The 23607-nt window shown below is 36.4% G+C and overlaps 2 protein-coding genes across 2 annotated transcripts; both read left to right on the top strand.

Moving 5' to 3' along the window:
- The first annotated feature begins 1138 nt into the window (after positions 1–1138).
- On the top strand, positions 1139–3549 carry LOC114405153 (cytochrome P450 714C2-like). The gene is made up of 4 exons (XM_028367797.1): positions 1139–1360; positions 2140–2204; positions 2440–2665; positions 3424–3549. Exons 1-4 carry the CDS (start codon positions 1139–1141, stop codon positions 3547–3549), a joined length of 639 nt encoding a protein of 212 aa, XP_028223598.1.
- A 14707-nt stretch (positions 3550–18256) lies between these two features.
- LOC114405152 lies at positions 18257–21237 on the top strand. Its single transcript, XM_028367796.1, has 5 exons — positions 18257–18271; positions 19302–19373; positions 19454–19528; positions 20456–20530; positions 21025–21237. Exons 1-5 carry the CDS (start codon positions 18257–18259, stop codon positions 21235–21237), a joined length of 450 nt encoding a protein of 149 aa, XP_028223597.1.
- Positions 21238–23607: the final 2370 nt, after the last annotated feature.

Below are 23607 nucleotides of genomic sequence, written 5' to 3'. Positions count from 1 at the left end.
CCCCATTCCACAAGAGTTTGTCTCCCACTCATTGAATATCGCCAAGTTTTTCAGTCTTCCAACCCTGGAGTTACTAAGCCATGTCCATTTCTCTGTAGGTATGTTCAGATGCACTAACGAGTAAGAGCTTGTTCCTGTTGGGCTCACACGCATTAGGTTCGATCTTCACCCCATGATTCTATTGCCTGACACCATCGCTCTCGCATACGAGGTTGTCATTTGCCTTCGTTGGGGTTGTTCCATTACACCTCAGGTTACCTTGATGTTTTCCCCCATTGCATGGTTTATCTAAGGTTACCCCAGACCTGTACTTGACATTTGCGTTTGATTCTCCCCTTAACATCCTCACCCTTTTGTGCTTTGGTATGTTAACGTGCCTTGGTATGTTAATGTGTACTTGTCTTTCAAGTCTCTTCACGTTGCCCACCCTTTTGAATCTTACAAAGCCATACTTCCTGCCATTTCTGTTCCTAGTTCTTGCAATGAACTCCTCACGCACATCCCCTCATTTCTTAAACTCATACCATAACTCATTTTCACTCATCTCTCCTGGAAATCTTGTGAAGTAGAAAGATTAGACATCGGATGCGTCCCTCTAGTTTGTTCGTCTCTTCTCAGCTTGTTGGTAATACCCGATGCCGACATTTTGACGTCAGGATCTCACTCTCACCGACTCTCTATTACTCTCCCCCGCTCACTGTTTCTCTCTCTACCTTTCTCTCTCATAATTTTTACCTCTTTATGTGTTACTTAGGTTGTGAATGTAGATGCCATTCTTTTATTTAGTTCAAGTATTAAACTTTTCTCTAATATGTATAATAAAATGCCTTCAATAGAAAAATGTGAAGTTTAATTTTTTTAATAATGATTTGTTTTATGTTAATATTTTTTCATGTCCTTTTTATTTAATCTTAAATATAATATTTATTGTATTTTTTTTATCTTATACAAAAGTCTTTTCGCTCTTTCATATTAATCCTTTTAGTATTTCCTATGTATGATTATAATTGAAAATAAAATGAATATCGTATGTGCATAGCACGGTGGGAATAAACTATAGTAAACATACAATTGAAACACACAGATTTTGTTGTGGAAAATAAAGTTGCAGGGAGAGAAGAGGGTAGTGATGATAGAGATGAGCACCATACAAGTTGTGCTGGGAATGGTTTTGGTGTTGTTAATGCATGTCTTCAATGTTTTGGCGTTAAGGTCAAGATCACCGAGAGGAAAGCTTCATAGGCAAGGGATTCATGGTCCTTCACCTCACTTCTACTTCGGCAACATTCCAGAAATGAAGACCCTTTTGCTTCAAGTTCAGTCAGCTCCAACCACTCAAGTTAAAGATAAAGATCAACATGTTTCTCTTTCTCACAAATGGCCTTTTACTCTCTTTCCTCACATTCAAAAGTGGATAAACCAATATGGTCAGTTACTTTTCTTGTCTTGTCTTATAAACATGATGTTTCCTTTCTTCATTGTTTTTTAGAAAAACGAATCAATACTCACCATGGTTTTATATTGTGGTCGCAGTTGCTGTTGATCTTTGACAATGTGGGAAAGTGTGGTAGAATGCAGATGATGCACCACAAATTACAGTCGCGCTTAGTCAAAAAACTTTTATCTTGCTGCTGCAATTGTGGCAGAATTTTTCGAAGGACATAACATAAATAATTCTATAGGTACTTTTGTTACTGTTCTCTAATTAGAATTGGAGTTTCACTTTGGTAATCTACTTTGACTTTTAATGGAAACCTTTGTTGTGTGGATTATCAAGTGAAACTCCTATTCTGATAAAAGAGAAGTAACAAAAGCATATAGAGCTGAATCAAAGTATAGTCTTTCTTTGAAACCAGGATAGTCTTTATCTTGCAGTTGATGAGTTTTCCAGCAAGAATTTTGGTTATAAAAATTAAAACATTCAAAATATAAGCATATACTTGGTGTTTTCATTTCACTTTTAGAGCTCTTTCATATTTTCTGAGTTTATTGGTTAATCTATGGTCGAGGATGTTGAAAGCAGAAAGAATGAGTTGAGTTTCTGATTGGTGATGTATCATGAACTCATTTCTGTTCTTGATCTGATAAAGTTGATAGAAACCATTTTCTAATTCCATAATAATGTATTTTACTTCCCAGATGCCAAAGTCCGGAATAGTTTCACTTGTTCCAAAGGCCTGTGTCTGCCACATGGCTTTGATTTGGTCTATTCACTTATTGCATTCTTAATTTCATGCTCAAAGAATTAAGTTCTCAATTATAATATAAAAAAGTGAATATGTTTTCCCTAGTTGTAATTTTGTTTATAATAATGAGTAGAATGATACTTTGCAAGAAGTGCTGATATGAAAATAATAATCATAAAATTCAAGTAGGTTGACATGACTTCATTGCCGTCCATTTTAAGTCCAAATTTTGATTTCAATTTGATTTATGCAGGTCCCTTATACTTGTTTTCTACTGGGACTATACAGTGGCTAATGGTGACAGATATAAAAATGGTGAAGGAAATCATCATGTATACCTCTTTGGATTTAGGGAAGCCTACTTATTTGTCCAAAGATCTGGGACCACTCTTGGGCCAAGGCATATTGTCAGCAAGTGGGCAAATTTGGCTCATCAGAGGAAGATAATTGCCCCTGAACTATACCTTGATAAGGTGAAGGTGAGTGTATTATTGTACCCCACCCTACACTGCTCAAGAGAAATGGAATGCTACATTGACCTTAGAGAAGAATTAGATGTGGAGTTAATATAAAATTTATCCAACCCAAAGGGTTGACACAGTGGTGTAATGTCCCAGGTCTCACTGTGTTCTATTTAGTGGGAGAACCTGTGTTCGATTTCTATTGTGTGCAAAATTCCAGAGTCCGTGGTAGCCACACACTTGAGCGGGATTAGTTTCTAACTCAGTGGGTTGAGGGACACCCGTGATCTCTGATTCAGAACCAAAAAATATAATATTTGTCCTTGACAACTTATGTTGCTTTGGTCCTTGAAGTTGGCTTGTCCATACAAATTGATCCTTGAAAGTGTCAACTTGCTATCAAGTTTATCCTCTTCATGCATGGACCCAAGCAACACAAATGATCAATTTATGAACCAAGTTGTATATTAAGTTAAGGCAATGCTAACTAGTGTCTTAAGGGCATTGGTTAAGGAAGTAAAAAGAGATTTTTTTTTAGTGAGATGTGTAAAAATGCATCCCGTATGATTTTTAAAAGCGCTACTAGATTATTTCAATAAAAGCTTTTCGTTTTTTAATCCCTTAATCAGTGTCTGCTAGCATGACCCTTAACTAAATAAAGTATTTTGAAGTATTTTTACCTTGAAAACTAATCTTCAAGAGAGCTAAATAATTTCAGTTGTACTACATTAGAATTGCAATCTCATAATTTGCTTTTGCTGTAAATCATGTTGAAGGAAATGGTTAATCTGATAGTGGACGCAACAAATATAACACAAAGGTCTTGGGAGGCTAGACCTGAAAGTGAGGGAGCAGTATCAGAGATTAAAATGGACAAAAGATCTGCGAAGTTTGTCTGCTGAAATAATTTCAAGAACTTGTTTTGGTAGCAACTATATTGAAGGAAAAGAAATATTCTCAAAGCTTAGAGATCTTCAAAAACTATTGTCCAAGATACATGCTGGAATTCCTGGATTTCGGTATGCATCTTTTACCATATATCTGCATATTATGTTCTTGTTCTTTTTAGTGATGCTACTAATGTGACAAATGGTATCATAATCTGTTTACATACATGCAAAACAAAAGCAACAGACAGATGTGGAGATTGGAGAAAGAGTTAAACTCAAAGATATCAAAGCTCATAAAACATCACCAGAAGGAAACTCATGAGCATGATCTCTTGCAAATGATACTTGAGGGAGCAAAGAATTGCACGGGTAGTAGTGATGGCCTCTTATCAAATTCCATGTCACATGACAGGTTTGTGATAGATAACTGCAAAAATATATTATTTGCTGGACATGAGACCATTGCAATCACAGCATCATGGTGCTTAATGCTGTTAGCTGCACACCAAGATTGGCAAGATTGCGCCCGTGCTGTGGTGCTTGAAGTTTGTGGAAGAGGTGCTCTAGATGCAAGTATGCGTAGAAGCTTGAAAACGGTATTTTATACACTGTATGTGCTAAAGCTCAATGTTTCCATGAAATGCATTAGAATCATTAGCCCTTGAATTAGAGATATCTTTATCTTGGACATATGCAACATGGCTAGGATATGTTTCCAGACATTTGAATTGAACAAAAACAATGCATTAATAACATATAATGAATTTGTAGTTGGAGAAATTTCATTATAAATTTTCCCATTTCAATTGCATCCTAGTGTATACAACAACAAAAGCCTTATCTTACTAAGTGAGGTCAGTTACATGAATCACACGGCATCTTGATATACACAAAAGGAGGAAAACAAATTGAGTGATCATTAAGAAATAGTAGACCTATTTGTGTTGTTCGAAGGATTTTATGTAAAACATTCTTGCTCAAGATTTGGTTGGGATAAAATGGGTAACAAATGAGTGTTGAGAATAGGATGGAACAGACAGAAATTAATCATGCTATTTAGCAATTCTTCTATAAGTGGCTTTTTTTTTTTAATTTAACATTTATTTGTGTCTCAATTGTTTTATGTAGATGCTGTAAATCATTTCAAAGTTGACCTACAAAAATGTTACACATGCAGTTAACCATGGTGATTCAAGAGACTCTGAGGCTTTATTCACCACAAGCAAATGTTGTTAGAACAACTTTCCAAGACATTATTTTAAAAGGCATACTAATTCCAAAAGGTATGAATATTTAGATTCCAGTCCCTCTTCTGAATCAAGACCCTAAACTCTGGGGCCCTAATCCTCACAAGTTCCACAAGCCTATAATCCATTTGGAATAGGGCCTCGTGTGTGTGTTGGACAACAGTTGGCCATGACAGAACTGAAGGTGATTTTTTCTCTCATTCTGTTGAAGTTTCACTTCTCTCTATCATCAAGTTACTGCCATTCATCTTCCTTCCATTTGATTATAGAACCTGGCCATGGAGTTGTTCTTAAGATGACAAGAATATAAGCAACAATGTAACTTTTCCACCTTGTTCTTTGAGGTCCTATCCTGCTTTGTGCTTAGGACATGGGTTGTTAGAAATAATCACAAGGCAAATAATTTTTTCTCTGTCAAAACTAATGAATTGTTTTTCTGATCCGTAGAAACTGAAAACATGCATAAAGGGTTTACAACAACTCACACTCTCTTCCTTAATCTACCAAGTTAAACCCTTGGGTAAAACTAATGAATTTGAAATTCCAGTATTGTCAAAACTAGTTAATTAATGCAGCAACAAATCATTAAATAACTATGTCAAATTTTTTTACATCAGCCACAAACCAAAATCAAACATGAAATGACAGTAATTATAATAATGATTAAAGATTATTGGTTACTATTTTTTATGATACATGGTACATAAACATGTTTTTTTTCCTTTTCTGTTTATGATAATGCGCCACACATTGACATTTAAAGATCAATATTTGTAAGCAATCTCTATAGTTCGAAGCTAAGCTTTTTTTGGTCTGGAAAACATGACCATATGATCTGAATCCTTTATCACTTTCACCTCAGCATATGGACCAGTGCTTTCAACTACCCACCTTTGAAAGTCCTCTGTGTGCAAATTATCTTTTTCACTGATGATGGGAGGTAAAGGTCTCACCAGAGAGAAAGCAAGTGTCAATTCCTTCACAGTACGTAATTGAACTTGACTTCATTAATGAGGAAATTACATTTTTTTTATCATGGGGAACATTACATAGTACATACAAAAGATAAAAAGTTTATCAAAAATAAATCAAGTCCATGTCAATAAACTAAAAAATAATTAATCAACTGTTTATATATGATTTATAGATCAAAGATAGTGGATAGTAGAACTCTTCCTAAAGTTGTTACCTAAAAATTAAAAGTTTTAAGTTATTTTTTCTCTAAGAAATAAAGAGAAAAAGATTTATGCACTCAAAAGTATAATTTTTTTTATATAATAATTCAATCACAATCTATAATGTATGGTAAGTTTGTTGACTTTTAAAATAATTATTTAAAGTTATTCAAACGATAATCAATGATCAATAGATAGATATTAAACTCATAATATATAAGTACCTTCTTGTATGATTATACCATCTTAATTAGTTAAAATCAAAATATATAATAAAGCTATATAGATTGAAATTTATTTGAAAATGTTTACCTCATTTGGTGACAGTTGCTAAAATCTGGATGCCAATAATTCAACTCCAAGCCAATATGAAAAATTCGTCCAAATTAAGGGAGATTAATCTTCTCCTTCTTTGCAATGGGCAACATAAAAATTCCTCAAAGTGTCTAGTTTCACAATAGTAATTTAATAAAGTGTATTAATGCACATTTATATCAATACATAAACATAGTGCTTTGATGTTAAACTTAGAGAAAATTAGGATGAAATCTGTGTGCTCTCATTTAAATAATATGATACAATCTGATTTCTAGCCTTGAAGTTTGCTAAAAAACTATATATGATAACCTACAACTGGACCAAGTAATTAAGGATATAATTACACAATTATAGTTATACAATCATACAAGATATATTGGTTTAAAAGGTTGATAAATCTACACAAATAATGACAAATAATCTAGCTATCAATCTTATTAACACCCCCCTCAAATTGATGTTGGTGATTCTAGAAGCATCAATATTTGGTGAGGATGTCAGCTAGTTCAACAGATGTAGAGACATGAGGCAGAGTGATAATTCTACGATCATAGGCTTCCCTGATTGAATGACAATCGACCTCTATGTGCTTTGTTCTTTCGTGGTGCACAGGATTTGTTGCAATTTGTATGACACTTGTATTATCAGATACAATGGAGTTGGTGTTGCTTGTGAATAACCAAGTTTTGAAAGAAGGCCCCGTAACCAAATAATATGAGAGCATGCGGTAGACATGGACTGATATTCTGCTTCAGTAGAGGATTTAGAGATCGATTCTTGTTTCTTGCATTTCCAGGAGATATGGTGACGTAGCTCTATGTGAAGCTTGTAGGCCTTGGATCTTCTTCATCAATGGAGTACTTTGCTTCTTGAAGATGAATGGCAGCAGAATGGAGAAGGAAGGAAGATGATTGGAGATGCCACTTCAAGGAGAAGATGGGTTAAGAAGAAACTCACCACCATAGGAAGCCATGAATAAGAGCTTGAAGGTAGGAGAAGATGAGTAGAGGGAGAGGGAGAGAAGGAGCACAAAATTTTGTGCCTCAAATGAGGTATGAACTTTGAAGTGTAATTCTCAAATGATCAAAGTTCAAAAAATGCACACAAATGACCTCTATTTATAGCCTAAGCGTCACACAAAATTGGAGGGAAATTTGAGTTTCTATTCAAATTTCACTTGAATTTATGGAGCCAAATTTTCACTAATTATGATTAGCGAATTTTAGCTATGGTGTAGCCCACTAATCCAAGATCAAGTCCAAGATTCTTCACTAAGTGTGCTTAGGTGTTATGAGGCATGTAAAGCATGAAAGACATGCACAAAGTGTGACTATATGATGTGGCAATGGGGTGTAGCATGCAAATGCTCACCTCCCCCTCTAAAATTTAATTGGATTGGGCTTCTCCCAATTCAATTAAATTTATTTCCCAACACAAACATCAAATATTCACTTAATGCACGTGAAATTACAAAACTACCCCTAATACAAAAACTAGTATAGGTGCCCTAAAATACAAGGGCTGAAAAATCCTACATTTCTAGGGTATCCTACCTATATTATAGAACCCTAAATACAAGGCCCAAAAATAATGAAACTTTAATCTAATATGTACAAAGATTAGTGGGCTCATACTTAGCCCATGAGCCAAAATCTACCCTAAGGCTTATGAGAACCCTAGGGCCTTCTCTTGCTTTTGGCACAATCTTCTTAGAGTCTTCTATCCAATGCCCTTGGAGGGTAGGATTGCATCATTCCCCCCTTGAAAAGGATTTGACCTCAAATCCAGAGGTTCTTGAAACTCTAGGCTTCTTCCCTCAACACCTGTAAAAAGAATAAAAACATATATATTAGTGGTGTTTGGTATGTTGGAGTAAGGTAAGGTCTGAAAATCCATTTCTTGGGCATCTTCCCATGAGGGAACATGGTTCCTCACCAACTCAATGAGTGGTGCTATAAGTATAGAAAAATATGGGATAAACTTTTTGTAAAAGTTTGTTAAGTCATGGAAGCCCTAAATTTTCCTTATATTTGGTGGAGTGAGCCACTTAGGAATGACCTTTATTCTCTTAGGGTTCGTGGGAACCCTTTGATCACTATTTAAAAAATTAAGGAAAGTAATGCAATAAAGCATACCTTTTTCTGTATTTTCATGTTGATTATTCCTACCAAAAAGTATGACAAACCTAAGGTGTTCCATATGAGCACCTAAGTTTGTATTGAAACTAAAAATAAGAACAAACCTACCTAATGAGTCCCTATGTATGTGAATCATAAAGATGTTGGATGCATGGGTGATTTTACAAAAGAGGGTTGCACCACTTAGCACATTCATCATACCACTTATCATAGGGATTTGGTGCCTCATAATATCTATTTTGGGCACCAACAAAGCACAAGGAGTTAAGCTCTTACTAACCAAACCCTCATCCAACAACTCTTTTACTTGAGGAATAACCTCAAGCTTAAGAGGTACGACAATGCTAAGGGATATTTCCCTTGATAGGAGAAGGTAGAAAGATTGTTTAAGAAGGAGTGCTCTTTTGATATCACTTTTTGTTGCAAAATGATTTTCCTTCTTAACAATGTTCTTGGAGGAATCCTTTTCCTCCTTTTCCTTCCCCTTGGCCTTTGAAGACAAGGCCTTACTATCCTTCTTTTTCTTTTGTTTTTCTAGTTTTTCTTCCTCATCCCTCTTATCTTTCATAGTTAGTTGATCTTTGGCCACCTGTGAAGGTGTTTGAGGATGCAACGCAAATTTAGTGCCAAGATGGGTAAGGGTAATCTCATTAGTTAGGCCATTGTAGATGATCTTCCTATCAAATTGTCATGGCCTTCCTAAAAGAATATGCCCTGTCTCCATGGGAACCATATCCCAATTAACTTCATCCTTATATGTCCCAATGGAGAAAGGTACCTTCACTTGTTGGTTAACTATCATTTCCCCTTGCTCATTGAGCCATTGAAGTTTATAAGGTTTTGGGTGGGGAATGATAGTGAGGTTCAACTTGGAAACTAATATTGTGCTACAAAAATTACAACAAGATCCACTATCCACAATGTGAGAACAAGTTTTGTCTAAAATTTTTCATCTTGTATGAAAGATGTTCTCTCTTTGGGATTGAGATAGATCACAAGATTGACCTCCAAGGAGCCTTCTAACCATTAGGAAGTCAAGATGGGGGTAGACTTCCTCACTAAACTCTTCACCCCTTACTTCATCATCACTTCCACTAGAGGAAGGGGAAGAAGTAGTCTCCTCTTGACTACTATAAATGTCTTGACCCCTCATAATCATGGTTTTCTTTATGGGGCATTGAGAGGCAATGTGACCTCTCCCTAGACATTTGAAGCATTTAATGTTGCTAGTCCTTTCTTGGGAGCTAGTCTTAGAGGTGGATTTCTCTATTGTCTTACCGTTATCTTCCTTAGGTTTTGAAGGTGTAGCCCCCGAAATTCCTTGGGCTTGCTTCTTCCTTGGATAAGAGTGAAAGGCCTTTTTGTTACAAAACTTGAAAGCAATGAAGGTAAGTAAATTGCCAATTACAAAACTACAAAACGGTCCTCAATTTTGGTGGTTGTGCTCTCTTTGGTGATTCACTCAATTTGGAGTGCTTCTTAGTCCAATAGCTCTTAAGGTGGTTGGCCCCTTGCTACTTGACTCAAATTCTTCAAGGGATGGCACCCATCCTCATTTCCAATATCCTATACAGCCACTCACAAACAAGGAAACAAAGGGACAAACAATAACCAAAGACTAAAAAAATGAAATGAAAGGTAAACTAATAGAGTTTTAATAAGACAATTTTTCAAAGATTATTCAACAATTAAAGCAATGAAAAGCACAAAAAAAAAGCTAGGACTGAAAGAGAAACCTAGAATGGCTCTAGAGTAAAGTAAAAAAACTAAAAAAAAAGACTCAAGAAACCTCTAGTTTTGACACTTATTTTCACACTAATTTTCAATTGAAATTTCATAAATAAGATTGGTATAAAATAGGCACCAATTATAGAACAAATTTTGAGCCAAAACAACAAGCACACTTCCCTTTCACTTTTTTTTTCCGGACACTGATTTTCCTGCCACCTTGTGTGATATTTCATATTTTTTCCTTTTATCCAAATCACTTGGTTCTTTTTTTTTTCTTCTAATTTTGGTCCGGATGTTTAGAAAATTTAGTAAAAAATTCAGATCAAAATTAATAGTGCCCAATTCCCAGTAATTTTTACAAGTTTGTATGTTCAAGCTGCCAACACTAGCGATTTCAACCTAGAAATCAAGAGTAGTGTTTATGTTGCTTAAGGCTTGGATAATTACAATTTGTGTTTGCTTATGCTCAAATGTTTTGAATAACACAATTCAAGAAATCTTAAGGCTTCTTTTGATTCACAAATCCAGCCACAACTCAACACCACAACTCAATTTCTTCTAGGCATCATATAGCAAACTTAGAAAACAAAACAAAGTTCAACAACAAGACTACTTCTAGGAATTGATTTTAAACATGTTATGAACTAAATAACATACATGAATTAGACTCAAAATTCAAAAGATAGGCTAAGAATGACAAGAATACATGAACAAATGTATCTAAAATTCAATCAACAAAATCAAAATTCAACACAAACTTAGAACATAATGTGACAATTATTATGACTAAACATGACTCTAAGACAATATGGATTAAGTGATTTACACTTAGATTTTTGTGTTTTTTTTTTCTAATCAATATTTTGGAAGAAAATTTAGATCTAAAGGTTTAGTACAAGAAGATTATAACTAAAAAATGATAGAACCTAAAATCAACACAAAAACATGATTGAAGAGTAGATCTATAAAATTTGAACCATAGAAATACAAGAACAAGTGTAGATCTAAGATTTAATCGGTTTATTTTTTTGAATCTACTCTAAAAAACACCAAACCACAAGACAATGGAGGATATACATGGAGAATAAGATGAAGAACAAGGAATTAAAGTGAATTGACTGAACAAAAAGATAGATGAAGCAAAAGAACATCACCTAGACGAAGATGCTCTTGATACCACATGATGTAGCTCCATGTGGAGCTTTGTAGGCCTTGAATCTTCTTCATCAATGGAGTCCTTTTCTTCTTAAAGATGAATGGCAGCGAAATGGAGAAGGAAGGAAGATGATTGGAGATGCCACTTCAAGGAGAAGATGAGTCAAGAAGAAGCTCACCACCATAAGAAGCCATGGATAAGAGCTTGAAGGTAGGAGAAGATGAGTGAAGGGAGAGGGAGAGAAAGAGCACGAAATTTTGTGCCTCAAATGAGTTCTGAAATTTGAAGTATAATTATCAAATGATCAAAGTTCAAAAAATACACACACATGGCCTTCATTTATAGCCTAAGTGTCACACAAAATTGGAGGGAAATTTGAATTTCTATTCAAATTTCACTTGAATTTGAAATTGAATTTGTGGAAACAAATTTTCACTAATTTTGATTAGCGAATTTTAGCTATGGTACAGCCCACTAATCCAAGATCAAGTCCAAGATTCTCCACTAAGTGTGCTTAGGTGTCATGAGGCATGTAAAGCATGAAGGACATGCACAAAGTGTGACTATATGATGTGGCAATGGGGTGTAGCAAGCAAATGCTCATCTCCCCCTCTAAAATTTAATTGGATTGGGCTTCTCCCAATTCAATTAAATTTATTTCCCAACACAAACATCAAATATTCACTTAATGCATATGAAATTACAAAACTACCCCTAATACAAAAACTAGTCTAGGTGCCCTAAAATACAAAGGGCTGAAAAATCCTATATTTATAGGGTACCCTACCTACATTATAGAGCCCTAAATACAAGGCCCAAAAATAATGAAACATTAATCTAATATGTACAAAGATAAGTGGGCTCATACTTAGCTCATGAGACCGAAATCTACCCTATGGCTCATGAGAACCCTAGGGTCTTCTCTTGTATCTCTGACCCAATCTTCTTGGAGTCTTCTATCCAATGCCCTTGGAGGGTAGGATTGCATCATAGGGGCATCTCCTAAAAACATACACCAACCAGTAGTAGACTTCTTTGTGTCGGGACATCCAACCCAGTCAGCATTACTGTAGGCTTGAAGTTGTATTAGTGCACCTGCAGGAAAGAAGAGACCATGACCAGGGATGGAAAGCAAATATTTAATGATTCATTGTATTTCCGTAAGATGCAAGTGTCTAGGATTTTGCATGAATTTGCTGATTATGTGGACAACAAAAGAGATATTAGGTCTTGTGATGGTTTGGTAGATGAGACTTCCAACCAACTTTCTATATAAAGTTGGGTCTTGTAGGAGTTTGCCTTCATCTCGTTTTAACTTGACATTAACATCCATGAGGGTGTCAACTGTAGTTGTAGTGGTGAGACCAACTAGCTAAATTAGATCTTGAGTATATTTGTGCTGAGTGACAAAGATGCCTTTTTGTTGGAATTGTACTTCTAATCCCAAGAAATAAGTGAGTTGTCCAAGATCTTTCATGTGAAAAGTTGTATGCAACAATTGTTTGATTGTAGTGATAGCCTCTTGATCTGAGCCAGTGACGATATTCTCATCTACATAAACAAGGAGGATCACAATCCTTTCGAGGTCCTTTGTAGGAAGAGAGATGATCATAGCTACTTTGGATAAAGGAAAAGCCAAGTAGTGTCATGCTAAACTTTTCAAACCACACTCTTGGTGCTTGTTTTAATCCATACAAAGAACGTTTTAGCTTGGAAATAGTATTAGGTAATGGTAAGGACATACCAGTAGGAAGTTTGATGTAAACTTCTTCCTTAAGGTCACCATGAAGGAAGGCATTTTTGACATCTAGCTGGTGAATTTGTCAAGATTCAGATGCAGCAATGGCAATAATAGTCCTCACAGTAGTAATCTTAGCCACCGGCGCAAAGGTGTGTTCATAGTTTAGGCCAAATTGTTGCTTATTTCCAAGAACAACCAATCTAGCCTTGTATAGATCTATTGATTCATCTGAATGCAACTTTATAGTGAATACAAATTTACTGCCAAGAGGTTTAATCGATGGAGGACATGGAACAATGTCCCATGCCTGATTTTCCTCTAGTGCAAGAAGTTCAGTTTCTATAGCATTCTGCCAACATTTATGCTCCATTGCCTATTTATATGAAGAAGGAATAGATACAGACACTAAAGTTGTTGTCAAAGATAAAGATTCAGAAAAATCATACTTTTCCGGTGGTTTACAAACACGAGTGTTGCGATGTAAAGGGTCTGGTTCTAGTTGAAGCGTTGAATCAGTAGCCAGAGAATGATCGGGAAGGGGCCTTGGAGGGATTGAAGGTTGAATTAGTGGAACAATTGGACATCTATGGTAAACCATGAAAGGAGGATGAGATTGTTCTTCTGCAAAATTGTTAGGAAACAATGGCAAAACAAATTTCGATGTAGAAGAGTAAGTGTCTTGGTTAGTAGTAAAAAAATATGTATCTTCTTGAAAAATGATATTTCTAGAAACTCGGATCCTATGTAAATGAGGATCATAGCATATGAAACCTTTTTGATGGGCTGAGTAACCAAGAAAAGCACATTTAACATATTGAGCTATGAGTTTAGTGCATTCTGGTGGCTGAAGATAAACATAACAGACACAACCAAAGGTGCAGAGAGTGGAATAATTGGGTGGCTTACCAAATAACCTTAAGAAAGAGGAGTCATGATTTAAGACGAGAAGGCAACCGATTAATAAGGTGGACAACAGTTGAAAGAGCTTTACACCAAAAATGGGAGGGCACAAAGGAGTTCAACATTATGGTACGAACAACATCAAGAAGATGACGGTTTTTTCTTTCAGCTACCCCATTTTGTTGGGGTGTGGAAGGACAAGAACGTTGAGATAATATACCATTTTCCTGCAAGAACTCTTGAAACAAATTAGATGTATATTTCGCCCCATTGTCAGAATGCATAGTTTTAATTTTTGATGAAAATTGAGTTTGAACATAGGCATGAAAGAATTTGAATATAGAGAATGCTTCAGCTTTAGAACGCAAAAAATAGACCCATGTAAAACGACTATAGTCATCAATAAAAGTGATAAAATATCTATAATGTTCATGAGTTATTATAGGTGCAATTCCCCATAAATCACTATGAATTATGTCAAAAGGCTGATTTACCTTTGATTGATGAACTGGAAATGGTAGAATTTTACTTTTACTAAGTTTACAAGAATTGCAATCAAATTGAACAACACTAAAAGATGGGGAATCTTTATTGCCAATAACTCTGGATTTCATCAATTCATGAAGTACATTGGAATTTGGGTGACAGGGAAGTTTATGCCATAATTGGAAATTATCAGTTGTAGAATTACAAGAAATAAAAGGCAGAAAAAAAAACATGGTGACAACGATGAATAAAGAGGAAAAAGACGTCTAACTTTAGGCCCATTCGCGATCATCTTCCCTGAGTGTTGATCCTGCACAAGACAACCAGATTTTGAGAAGTCAACTTTACAATCATTATCAACTAATTAACCAATTGAAATAAGGTTACTTGTGAGATCAGGGGAAACATAAACATTGGTAAGAGATGAGGAAATATCACCAATTGTTGTGATAGGTAAATTGTTTCCATCTGCAGTGTGTATTTGCAAATTACCAGAGTAATTTGTTACATTGGTAAGTGTAGCAACATTGTTGGTCATATGATTGGTTGCACCAGAGTCAAAATATCAAGGAGAGCTAGGTAAAGAAGCTTTACTTGAAAGACCCAAAGCAGAAAATGCTAAAACGATCATTTGTTGAACCATTTTAGGGGTTAAAGTTGGCATTGGAGCAGGCAGATTCTGATCCCCATAAACAGGAGTAGTAGAAGAGGGATCAGTTGCAGCGAAGGCTGTTGCATTTCTTCATGGTGGTCTGATTCGACATTCTTTTATGACATGACCTTCTTTTTTGCAGTAATTGCAAAAAAAAAAATTAGGACAATGGGAAGCAAAATGTCTATGGCCTTTGCAGTAGAAACATTGGACAATACTCATGTCTCATCCTCAAGGTTTGCCTTGTACTGCATATGCCACAGGAAGGGATGCAAATTTATGTTGTTCCATGTTTGTCTGAGTGAGGAGACGTTGTTCTTCATGAAGTAGTTCATTTAGGCATTCATCCAAGGAAGGGACAATAGCTCTATTCATTAGGTTGGTTCGAATGCCCTCAAAATTAAATCTCAATTTCACAAGAAATTGATCTCGTTTTGTGGTGTCATGAACGTTTTGGACTGCAAATTGTCCTTCAGTTGACAAATCTTTATAGACCATATAAGTATATTCAGCCCAAAGATTCATGAAATGAAAATAAAAATCAGAAATTGAGAGACTATCCTGTTGAAAAATGACAATTTCATGTTAAAGCTAAAACCTGTGAGCAGTGTTGTTTTAGTTATAAATTTTCTTTAGGTATTCCAATATCTTTGTTGCAATGTTGAAGGGCATGAGATTGAGGACGATATTAGGCTCAACAGAGCCTATGATCCAAGTCATGACCTGTGCATCTTTGACCTCCCATTTGGCATGTGCCTCCTTGTGCATGGTTTTGTCAAGAGCAGAATCAGTTCCTTTAACATGACCCCAAAGCTCCCTGCCTTTGACAAAGATCTGGAACTGGAATGCCCAAGTAGAGTAGTTTTTTCCATTAAGACAAACAAAGAGGACATCATATTTTTTAGTAGACATGATGTTGAGAAAAAAAGATCACAGGAGGAGAAAAAACAAGAAACTTGAGAAATAAAGAACAGCACCGCGTGAACAATACCGCATGAGTAGTGCCATATGAAGAGTACGCATGTGAACAATACCATGCATGAACAGTAATCTGGGAACTCAAAGACTGGTAGCGCTGCGAAAAAAAAACCAGGTTGGGATTGAAACCTAGACTGATACCATGTTAAACTTAGGGAAAATTAGGATGAAAACTGTGTGCTCTCCTCTGGAGAATTCTCATTTAAATGATATGATACAATCTGATTTCTAGCCTTGAATTTTGCTAAAAAACTATATATGGTAACCTATAGCTAGGCTAAGTAATTAAGGGTATAATTACACAATTACAACTATACAATTATACAAGGTATATTGGTTTAAAGGGTTAATAAATCTGCACAAATAATGGCAAATAATCTGGCTATCAATCTTATTGACATTTGAAGCATACAAAATGACAAATAACAAAATGATAGATGGTAGTCATTTCAACTACAAACACATTAGCCATTTTTACTAGCACAATTTAAAGTAGGGTTAAAATTAGTTTGCTCCTTTTTGGTTTCGGCCAGTATAGCTATCACTTGTGCATTTTAGAATGTTCAGTTGAATTCCAAGTTACATGTTGTTCTGTTCATAGTGAATTCATACTCAGGACAAATACATAACTTAAACATAATAAAAGTTACAATTTTTTTCATAGTGAAAACCATTTTAATATCTAAGATCAATTATTTTAACCTCTAATCTTATAAAACATTCACTTAGTCCTAATTTTACATAGCATTAGTCATTTTCCATTACATTTCTTTTTTACATTAAAAAATAAAATAGACAAATTTTTACAAAATGTGGGACACTCCTTGAAAATACTGTTTCTACACATGTACATGGATTAAATCAAGCTGCAATCTGAAAATGGATTAATCAACTAAGTTAATTACACATTAACATTTCATCTTATTTGGTTGTAAATGTGTGACTAGTATCAAGAGGGTCTAACTCAGTTTGTTGAACAAGTGCGTGAGTTGTGATAACTTCGTGATATTTATCTTTGATCCTACAAATAAAAATCAATATATGTGACAAGTGGGAAGAGTACCTCTTGAAGAAAAACTGGCTAAGTGAGATTTTGAGAGACATAAGTGGTCGTGCGGAAAACAACAACATAGATTTTCTCAGGGTACTTTTCCATGGAAATAGATGCTGATAGCCCAGCCTACCAAGACTGTGACCAACAAGAATCACCTTTTCCTCTGGAGGAAGAGAGGCCATGAATCTCAACAAATGTACTCTGAAACTGAATCACTACTAAAAAAAATGTTTTTTATGACGCACATTCTAAAACAGTTATGCAGAATCTTCTTAAAATGTCACGCGGTGACAATTTTGTAAATACAAGATTATTCAACGAAGACGGTTTTTGGTTTTATAAAAACCGTCTTAGAAGATTGACATTCTAAGACGGTTTTATAAAGTGAATGATTGTCATTTCGGGCTTTAAAGCACTTTTCCCTTTCACTCTCGCGAGACCCAGCAGTATGTGCCCACACCCACACACTCACAAATCCTAACCATGACACCACCACATTCTCTTGCTTCCCCCTCCCGTCAGCCATGCTTGAATCACAGGACCATTGTGTAATCATTGTCGACCTCGCCGCCTCCTTAGCCATGCACTAATCAACACTGTGAACCATGGTGCTACCTTGAGTTGACCCAAGAAACCCCACATACATGAAATCATTAACGTACATATCCACATTGAGATCCACCTTCAAAATTAGATCTTTTGGCTGAATGTTCTAGTACGAGACCCAAATGCGCAACCCTTTGGTGTTTCCGTCGTACTCGATCCATGTGTTCACCGAGTCACCGCTTTTGAGATCCACTCTGATGTCTGCCAAGTTACTAACTTGCATTAAAACGACGCTATTTAGGTCCAATCTGGCATGGTTTCCGTTCACATCATTGAATTCCACGTCCATCGGGGCGTCGAATTCCACGACTAGGAAGTTTCCGCCGGTGGTGGTTCGAAGGCCGAGGAAGCCGCCAGGGTCTCCGACAATGAAGGATTTTAGTGACATGACAAAGGCGAGATTAAGGCTTTCTTTGCTATTAGATTAAGGATACTATTTCTACACTTTGGAATACTCGTGGCTTGAACTGGCCTAATTCATTTGAGCAACAAAGGCAGAAAATAGGAGATTTAGACACGCTTGATTGGCTTAGAGCCATGTTTGGCTTTCAGGTATGTATTTTGAACGTGAACAGAATGTGAAGATTGATTATTTCCTAGATTCTTGTTTGGTCTCCTTAAATTATTAATGTGTTTGGTTTGTTTTGTGGGTATATCTTCCAATTACCACTTAGGATTGGTGTCAATTGGAAGAGGTTGTGCAATTTGACCCTATTCCTGGATTTGGGAAAAAGCTCAGTTCACTCCTTGATACTTGTTTTTCAGAGTGTGTATAGTTCAATTTATATGACATCTATATTTGTACTTTGTAGTGGCTCAGTTATAGAATACCACATTTATAGAATTGTGAGGTTTGTAGTGGTGCTTAACACCTTTTCAATTGGTTAGCTTGTCCAACCAGCATTCCAATTTGTGCTGAGACATATAAGATCTAGAACTTTAGATAAATTCAAGGAGGCATTTGACAAGGCTTTGAAAGGAGGGGAAGGATTTTTTGTGGCTGCTAATAATTGCATTGGGTCTTGTATGGTTCAATTTGATGAAGCATGTATAGGTAATAAAAAAATTCTTTATTTTGTTTATCAGTGAACAATAAATTGAAGTTGAAGGCCAAATGTGGAAAGGGAAAACTGAGAATATGGATATACAAGAAGTGGATTGTGTATGATGAGTAATTTGAGGTATACAAATAACTAATAAGAGCTTGAAAATCATGCTTTCATGGAAATGGCTACAAAAAAATCCACCCTTCAAGGTTTGGGGCATTTTCTGTTTAATACATTTCAAATCATGTATCTACCTACCCATAAACGGTGCAAAATTTATTTCACTTAAGCCATACCTTATAATTGTTATTATTATTCATAAATAAATAACAAAATAAATTGTATGAACTCTGTTTTCATATCTTGCAACTCCTTAATGGATGCTTTATTACATTCTTATAATAATTTCACATTGCAATGTCCTTCCATGTAATCGACAACTACCCTGTTTTGTTTTGTTTTGCCTTGTCTTTTTTTAAGTAACTGAAAAAGATAAAGCAATTGATGCAATCTCTAAGTTTATTATTTTTCAATAGATAATTTTGGGCTCTTTTTCAAAGGCTTGTAGAGTGATTCTTGCTGAGATGGGATATGAGTTCACAATAATGGTATGTGTTAGTGTTATAATGCAATTGCTTTCGTTTTGTTACCATAATTTTGAAAGAGCTTGGCTTGGCCTGTAATTTAGATTGCAGATATTGATGAGAGAGGTATTAGGAGAGAAAAGCCAGAAGATTTGGTCATGGCATTAGCTAAGGCAAAGGTATCGGTTTCTTGGTTTCATTTTTTTTAATTACGTGGATACAAATCTTACAATACAATCACTTCTTCTTAGGATTCTGTGGGATATCTGGTTAAGAAATTAAGAATTACACTCGAAGAATAGTTGTGATTTGTGTTGGTTGTTCTTGACATGATTGACTCCATCAATCTTCTCAGAGTTCTTATTTGACTCTGTGAAATCCTTGGGGTACTGTTGTGTTGTCCATTTTCCTTTTAAAAACAATTGAATTGGTTTCTTTTATTGATAAATTAGTCTTCATTGGAGTCTTTGTCTAGATAGTAAATGTTGTGCATTTAACAGTTATAGGTATCATGTGGATGGTAAATCATTGTGCATTATCTCCATAATACTAAAAGATTTAAGAATGTTGGTATCCTGTGTAAACACTTAGGGTTTGCTTATTTGAGATGAAAAAATGAGAAGGTAAAAAGTAGGGTCAGGAGTGGAGATGGGGTGGGGTGAAATCTCTAATTGTCTCTTAGTGGGTGGAAAATCTATTTTAGCTTATTTCATGTTACACTGCAGTTTCAATCTTCCTAAACTTCTTTTGTCACAAGTTCATTATGAATTTTAATATATCCTTAAACAAGCGCACCGTTGAGCATGAGAGGCAGTTGAACACAAGATCATGCCTTTACTTTTTTGCTTGATTTGTAACAATAGTTATATTTGAAGAATATGAAACTTATTTAAGGTCTCTGCATTTGATTGTTGTGAATGAATATGCTGAATGATTTCAGGTTGTCACATGCCTTTCTAGAAATTTCTCTAAAAGCTAAATAAATAAAGTAGTAGAAAAACATATCATAAAGTTGAGAGGTTGTACCAACAAGCAATTTGAACTCCTCCTCCTGTACTGATTATTTTAAGGTACATTTAGTGCTCTAACCTTGATATTCTTATTAGGCTAATGCTACTGTGCAAAGGCTCCTTGTTGAGGGTCCATTGGAGGAAGATGCTTCTACAACATGGTTAATTACTGTAGACACAATATGCCATATTCTTTATGTCTCTCATTGTTGTTTGTTTCAGCTATGTATCAATGATAAGAAATTATAGCTATTATTGTGTGTGGCTGGATGATCAAGGATTGGAGGACCTAGGCAGGTGTCGTCCTATAGGGTTTGGATGACCGGGGCAAGCAAGGGAAATTGTATTCAGTTAGTTGGTTAATTTCTATGATAACCTCCATAACAGAAATAACCGTCTTCTGTTAGAGTCTGTAGGTATAAATACATTGTATTTATCAACTCTTGTACATTCATGATCGATTAATGCATGAGTCCCTCTTTTGCTTAGAATTACTTGTTGTCTCTTTACTCTCATTTTCTCATTTTCTCTTTCGTTTGTTGCGTCCATCTCGAGTGTTCATAGGCTCTATTTTTCGTAACAGATTGGTATCAGAGCTCAAGTTGGAGTTGGTCCTTAGAGGCATTCTTTGATCTTTGAAACAAGTTCCTGATTGTTTGACGAAGGTTTCACATCAAAGAATAGGTTCTGCGAAGTTCGATATCGAGAAGTTCATAGATAAGAATGATTTCAGCCTGTGGAGGATAAAGATGAGGGTGTTGCTAGTTCATCAAGGGTTGGATGCTGCTCTTGATGGGAATAACCTCCTAGCGCATTTGTCGGAGAGTGAGAAAAAAGAGTTGCTTGACAAGGCACACAGTGCTTTGATTCTTTCCTAGGGTGACAAGGTTCTAAGGGAAATATCAAAGGAAAAATCTGCTACGGCGATGTAGCTCAAGCTAGAAAGCCTATATATGACCAAATCTTTGGCCAATAGGTCGTTCTTGAATCAAAGGTTGTACACGTTCAAGATGCCATCGGGTAAATCCTTTGAGGATCACTTGGATGATTTCAATACGATCATTCTTGATCTGGAGAATATTGAAATCAAGGTGGATGATGAGGATCAAGTGTTGTTGTTGCTGCTTATATCATTACCAAGTCAGCATGATAGCTTATTAGACATGCTCATATATGGTAGGGACTCGCTGTCATTGGATGAGGTGAAGGCTGCCCTGTTTTTGAAGAAGTTGAAGAAGAAATTAGAGGGAGGTGGCTATTAGGACGTTGAAGGATTGTACACAAGGGATAGAACAGAGAGAAGGATCACAAGAACAAGAAGGGATCAAGATCGAAGTCTCATGATGGAAGGAAAAGAAGGTGCTTTGTGTGTGGGAGTGAGGAGCATCTCAAGAAAGATTGCCCATACATAAGGAAAAAGAAGGAGGGCAATCAAAAGAGTCAGAATGGTGATGCGGACATGGCCATAGAAGGGTATGACAACACAAACATCATGTGTGTTTCAAATGTGAAGATAAAGCCAGAATGGGTGCTAGACTCTGGGTGCTCATTCCACATGTACCCTGAGAAGAACTAGTTTTATTCGTATGAAGAATGCAATAGAGGCTAGGTTCTTTTGGGTGTCAATAAAGTCTGCAAGGTGGTTGGGATTGGAGTTGTAGAGTTGAGGCTTGTAGACGGCACCATTGGGACGCTAAAGGAGGTGAGGCATGTGCTTGACTTGAAAAGAAATTATTTTTCTCTTGGTATGTTGCAGAGGCACACATGTAAGGCTAAAGGGGAGTCCTGATGGTCATGAAGGGGTCCTTAGTGTTCCTGAAGGGGAGATTAGTGCATGGCTTGTATCTCCTAGAAGGAAACACAACATCATCCAGCATTGCATCGTCTAGTGCTGTTAGTGTGACTGCACAGATGCACTCTTAGGCAAGTCTATGGCATAAGAGACTTGGTCACATTAGTGAGGGAGGTCTGAGGGAACTCAAAAAGCAGAAGTTGATTGGAAAGGAGAGTCTAGATGCATTGGAGTTTTGTGAGCACTGCATCTACGACAAGGCCAAGAGGTTGAAGTTTCCTGTTGCTGCACACCATTCGAAGGGGACTCTGGACTACGTCCATAACAATCTATGGGGGTCTGTGACTGTTCTTTCACACAGTGGAGCAAGGTACTTCCTATCCATCATTGATGATTTTTCGAGGAAGGTATGGGTTTTCATCCTTAAGATTAAGGATGAAGTCTTTGCTAAGTTCAAAGAGTGGAAGGTGTTGGTTGAAACTCAAACCAGCATAAAGGTCAAGAAGTTGAGGACTGACAATGGTTTGGAGTTTTGTTCTAATGAATTTAATTAGTTCTGTAAACGGAATGGGATTGAAAGGCATAGAATGGTCAAGGGAACACCTCATCAAATTGGACTTGCAAAGAGGATGAACCAGACGATTATGGAAAGAGTCAGATGCTTGTTGTCTAACAATAATTGTTCGGGGCATTTTTGGAGTGAGGCTGTGATGACAGTCTGTTACCTCATCAATAGGTGTTTGTCCACTGCCACCAACATGGTGACTCTTGAAGAGATGTGAAGTGGTCATCCACCCAACCTTGTGAATTTGAGAGTTTTTGGGTGTGTGGCATATGCTTACATCAGACAAGGCAAGCTTGAGCCGAGGGCCTTGAAGTGCATGTTTCTGGGGTACCCACAAGGAGTGAATGGGTATAGGTTATGGTGCATGGAGAAGGGGCATCCTCGCGTCTTGATAAGCAGGGATGTCGTGTTCAAGGAGTCTAAAATGTATCACTTGAAGGAGGATTCAAGTAAAGGGAAGGTAGTGTGGACGTAGGAGAGTGTCCAATTGGAAGTGGAGTTTGGTGCAAGATCGTCCAGTGCAGGAGGGGGTCATCCACTACTTGGGTCAATAGGTGCTGAAGTGGAGCGTCTAGAGCACGGGTCGCCTAGTGCCAAAGTCATGATGCAAGGGGAGGAACAAGAGGCTGACATCATGCGTTCAAACTTGTAGGATTATCTCTTATAACGATATAGGGAAAGAAGGGTCAGTAACACACTAAACCGGTTTGGGTATGTTTACATGGTTGCATTCGCGCTCAATGTTGCTGAGGACATTGAAGGGAGCGAGCCGAAGAGCTATGTGGACGCTTGAATAACAAGCACTCCAAGTGGTAGACGACTTCTATGCAAGAAGAAATAGACTCGTTGCATAAGAATGGCACTTGAGCACTAGTAGACAAGCCAAAGATG

The sequence above is a fragment of the Glycine soja genome, chromosome 3, assembly GCF_004193775.1.
Source record: "Glycine soja cultivar W05 chromosome 3, ASM419377v2, whole genome shotgun sequence".
Taxonomy (NCBI): domain Eukaryota; kingdom Viridiplantae; phylum Streptophyta; class Magnoliopsida; order Fabales; family Fabaceae; genus Glycine; species Glycine soja.
The sequence above is the reverse complement of the archived record's forward strand: the minus strand, read 5'-3'. Positions and strand labels throughout refer to the sequence as shown.

Excerpts from the sequence above, each read along its gene's own strand:
- LOC114405152 (XM_028367796.1), top strand. Across the intron at positions 19,374-19,453 it reads GATATGAGTTCACAATAATG|ATTGCAGATATTGATGAGAG; the intron begins GTATGTGTTAGT and ends CCTGTAATTTAG. Across the intron at positions 20,531-21,024 it reads CTACAACATGGTTAATTACT|GTTTCACATCAAAGAATAGG; the intron begins GTAGACACAATA and ends TGTTTGACGAAG.
- LOC114405153 (XM_028367797.1), top strand. The coding sequence starts at position 1,139 with ATGAGCACCATACAAGTTGTGCTGGGAATGGTTTTGGTGTTGTTAATG. Across the intron at positions 1,361-2,139 it reads TTAAAGATAAAGATCAACAT|ATGCCAAAGTCCGGAATAGT; the intron begins GTTTCTCTTTCT and ends TTTACTTCCCAG. Across the intron at positions 2,205-2,439 it reads TGCCACATGGCTTTGATTTG|GTCCCTTATACTTGTTTTCT; the intron begins GTCTATTCACTT and ends TGATTTATGCAG.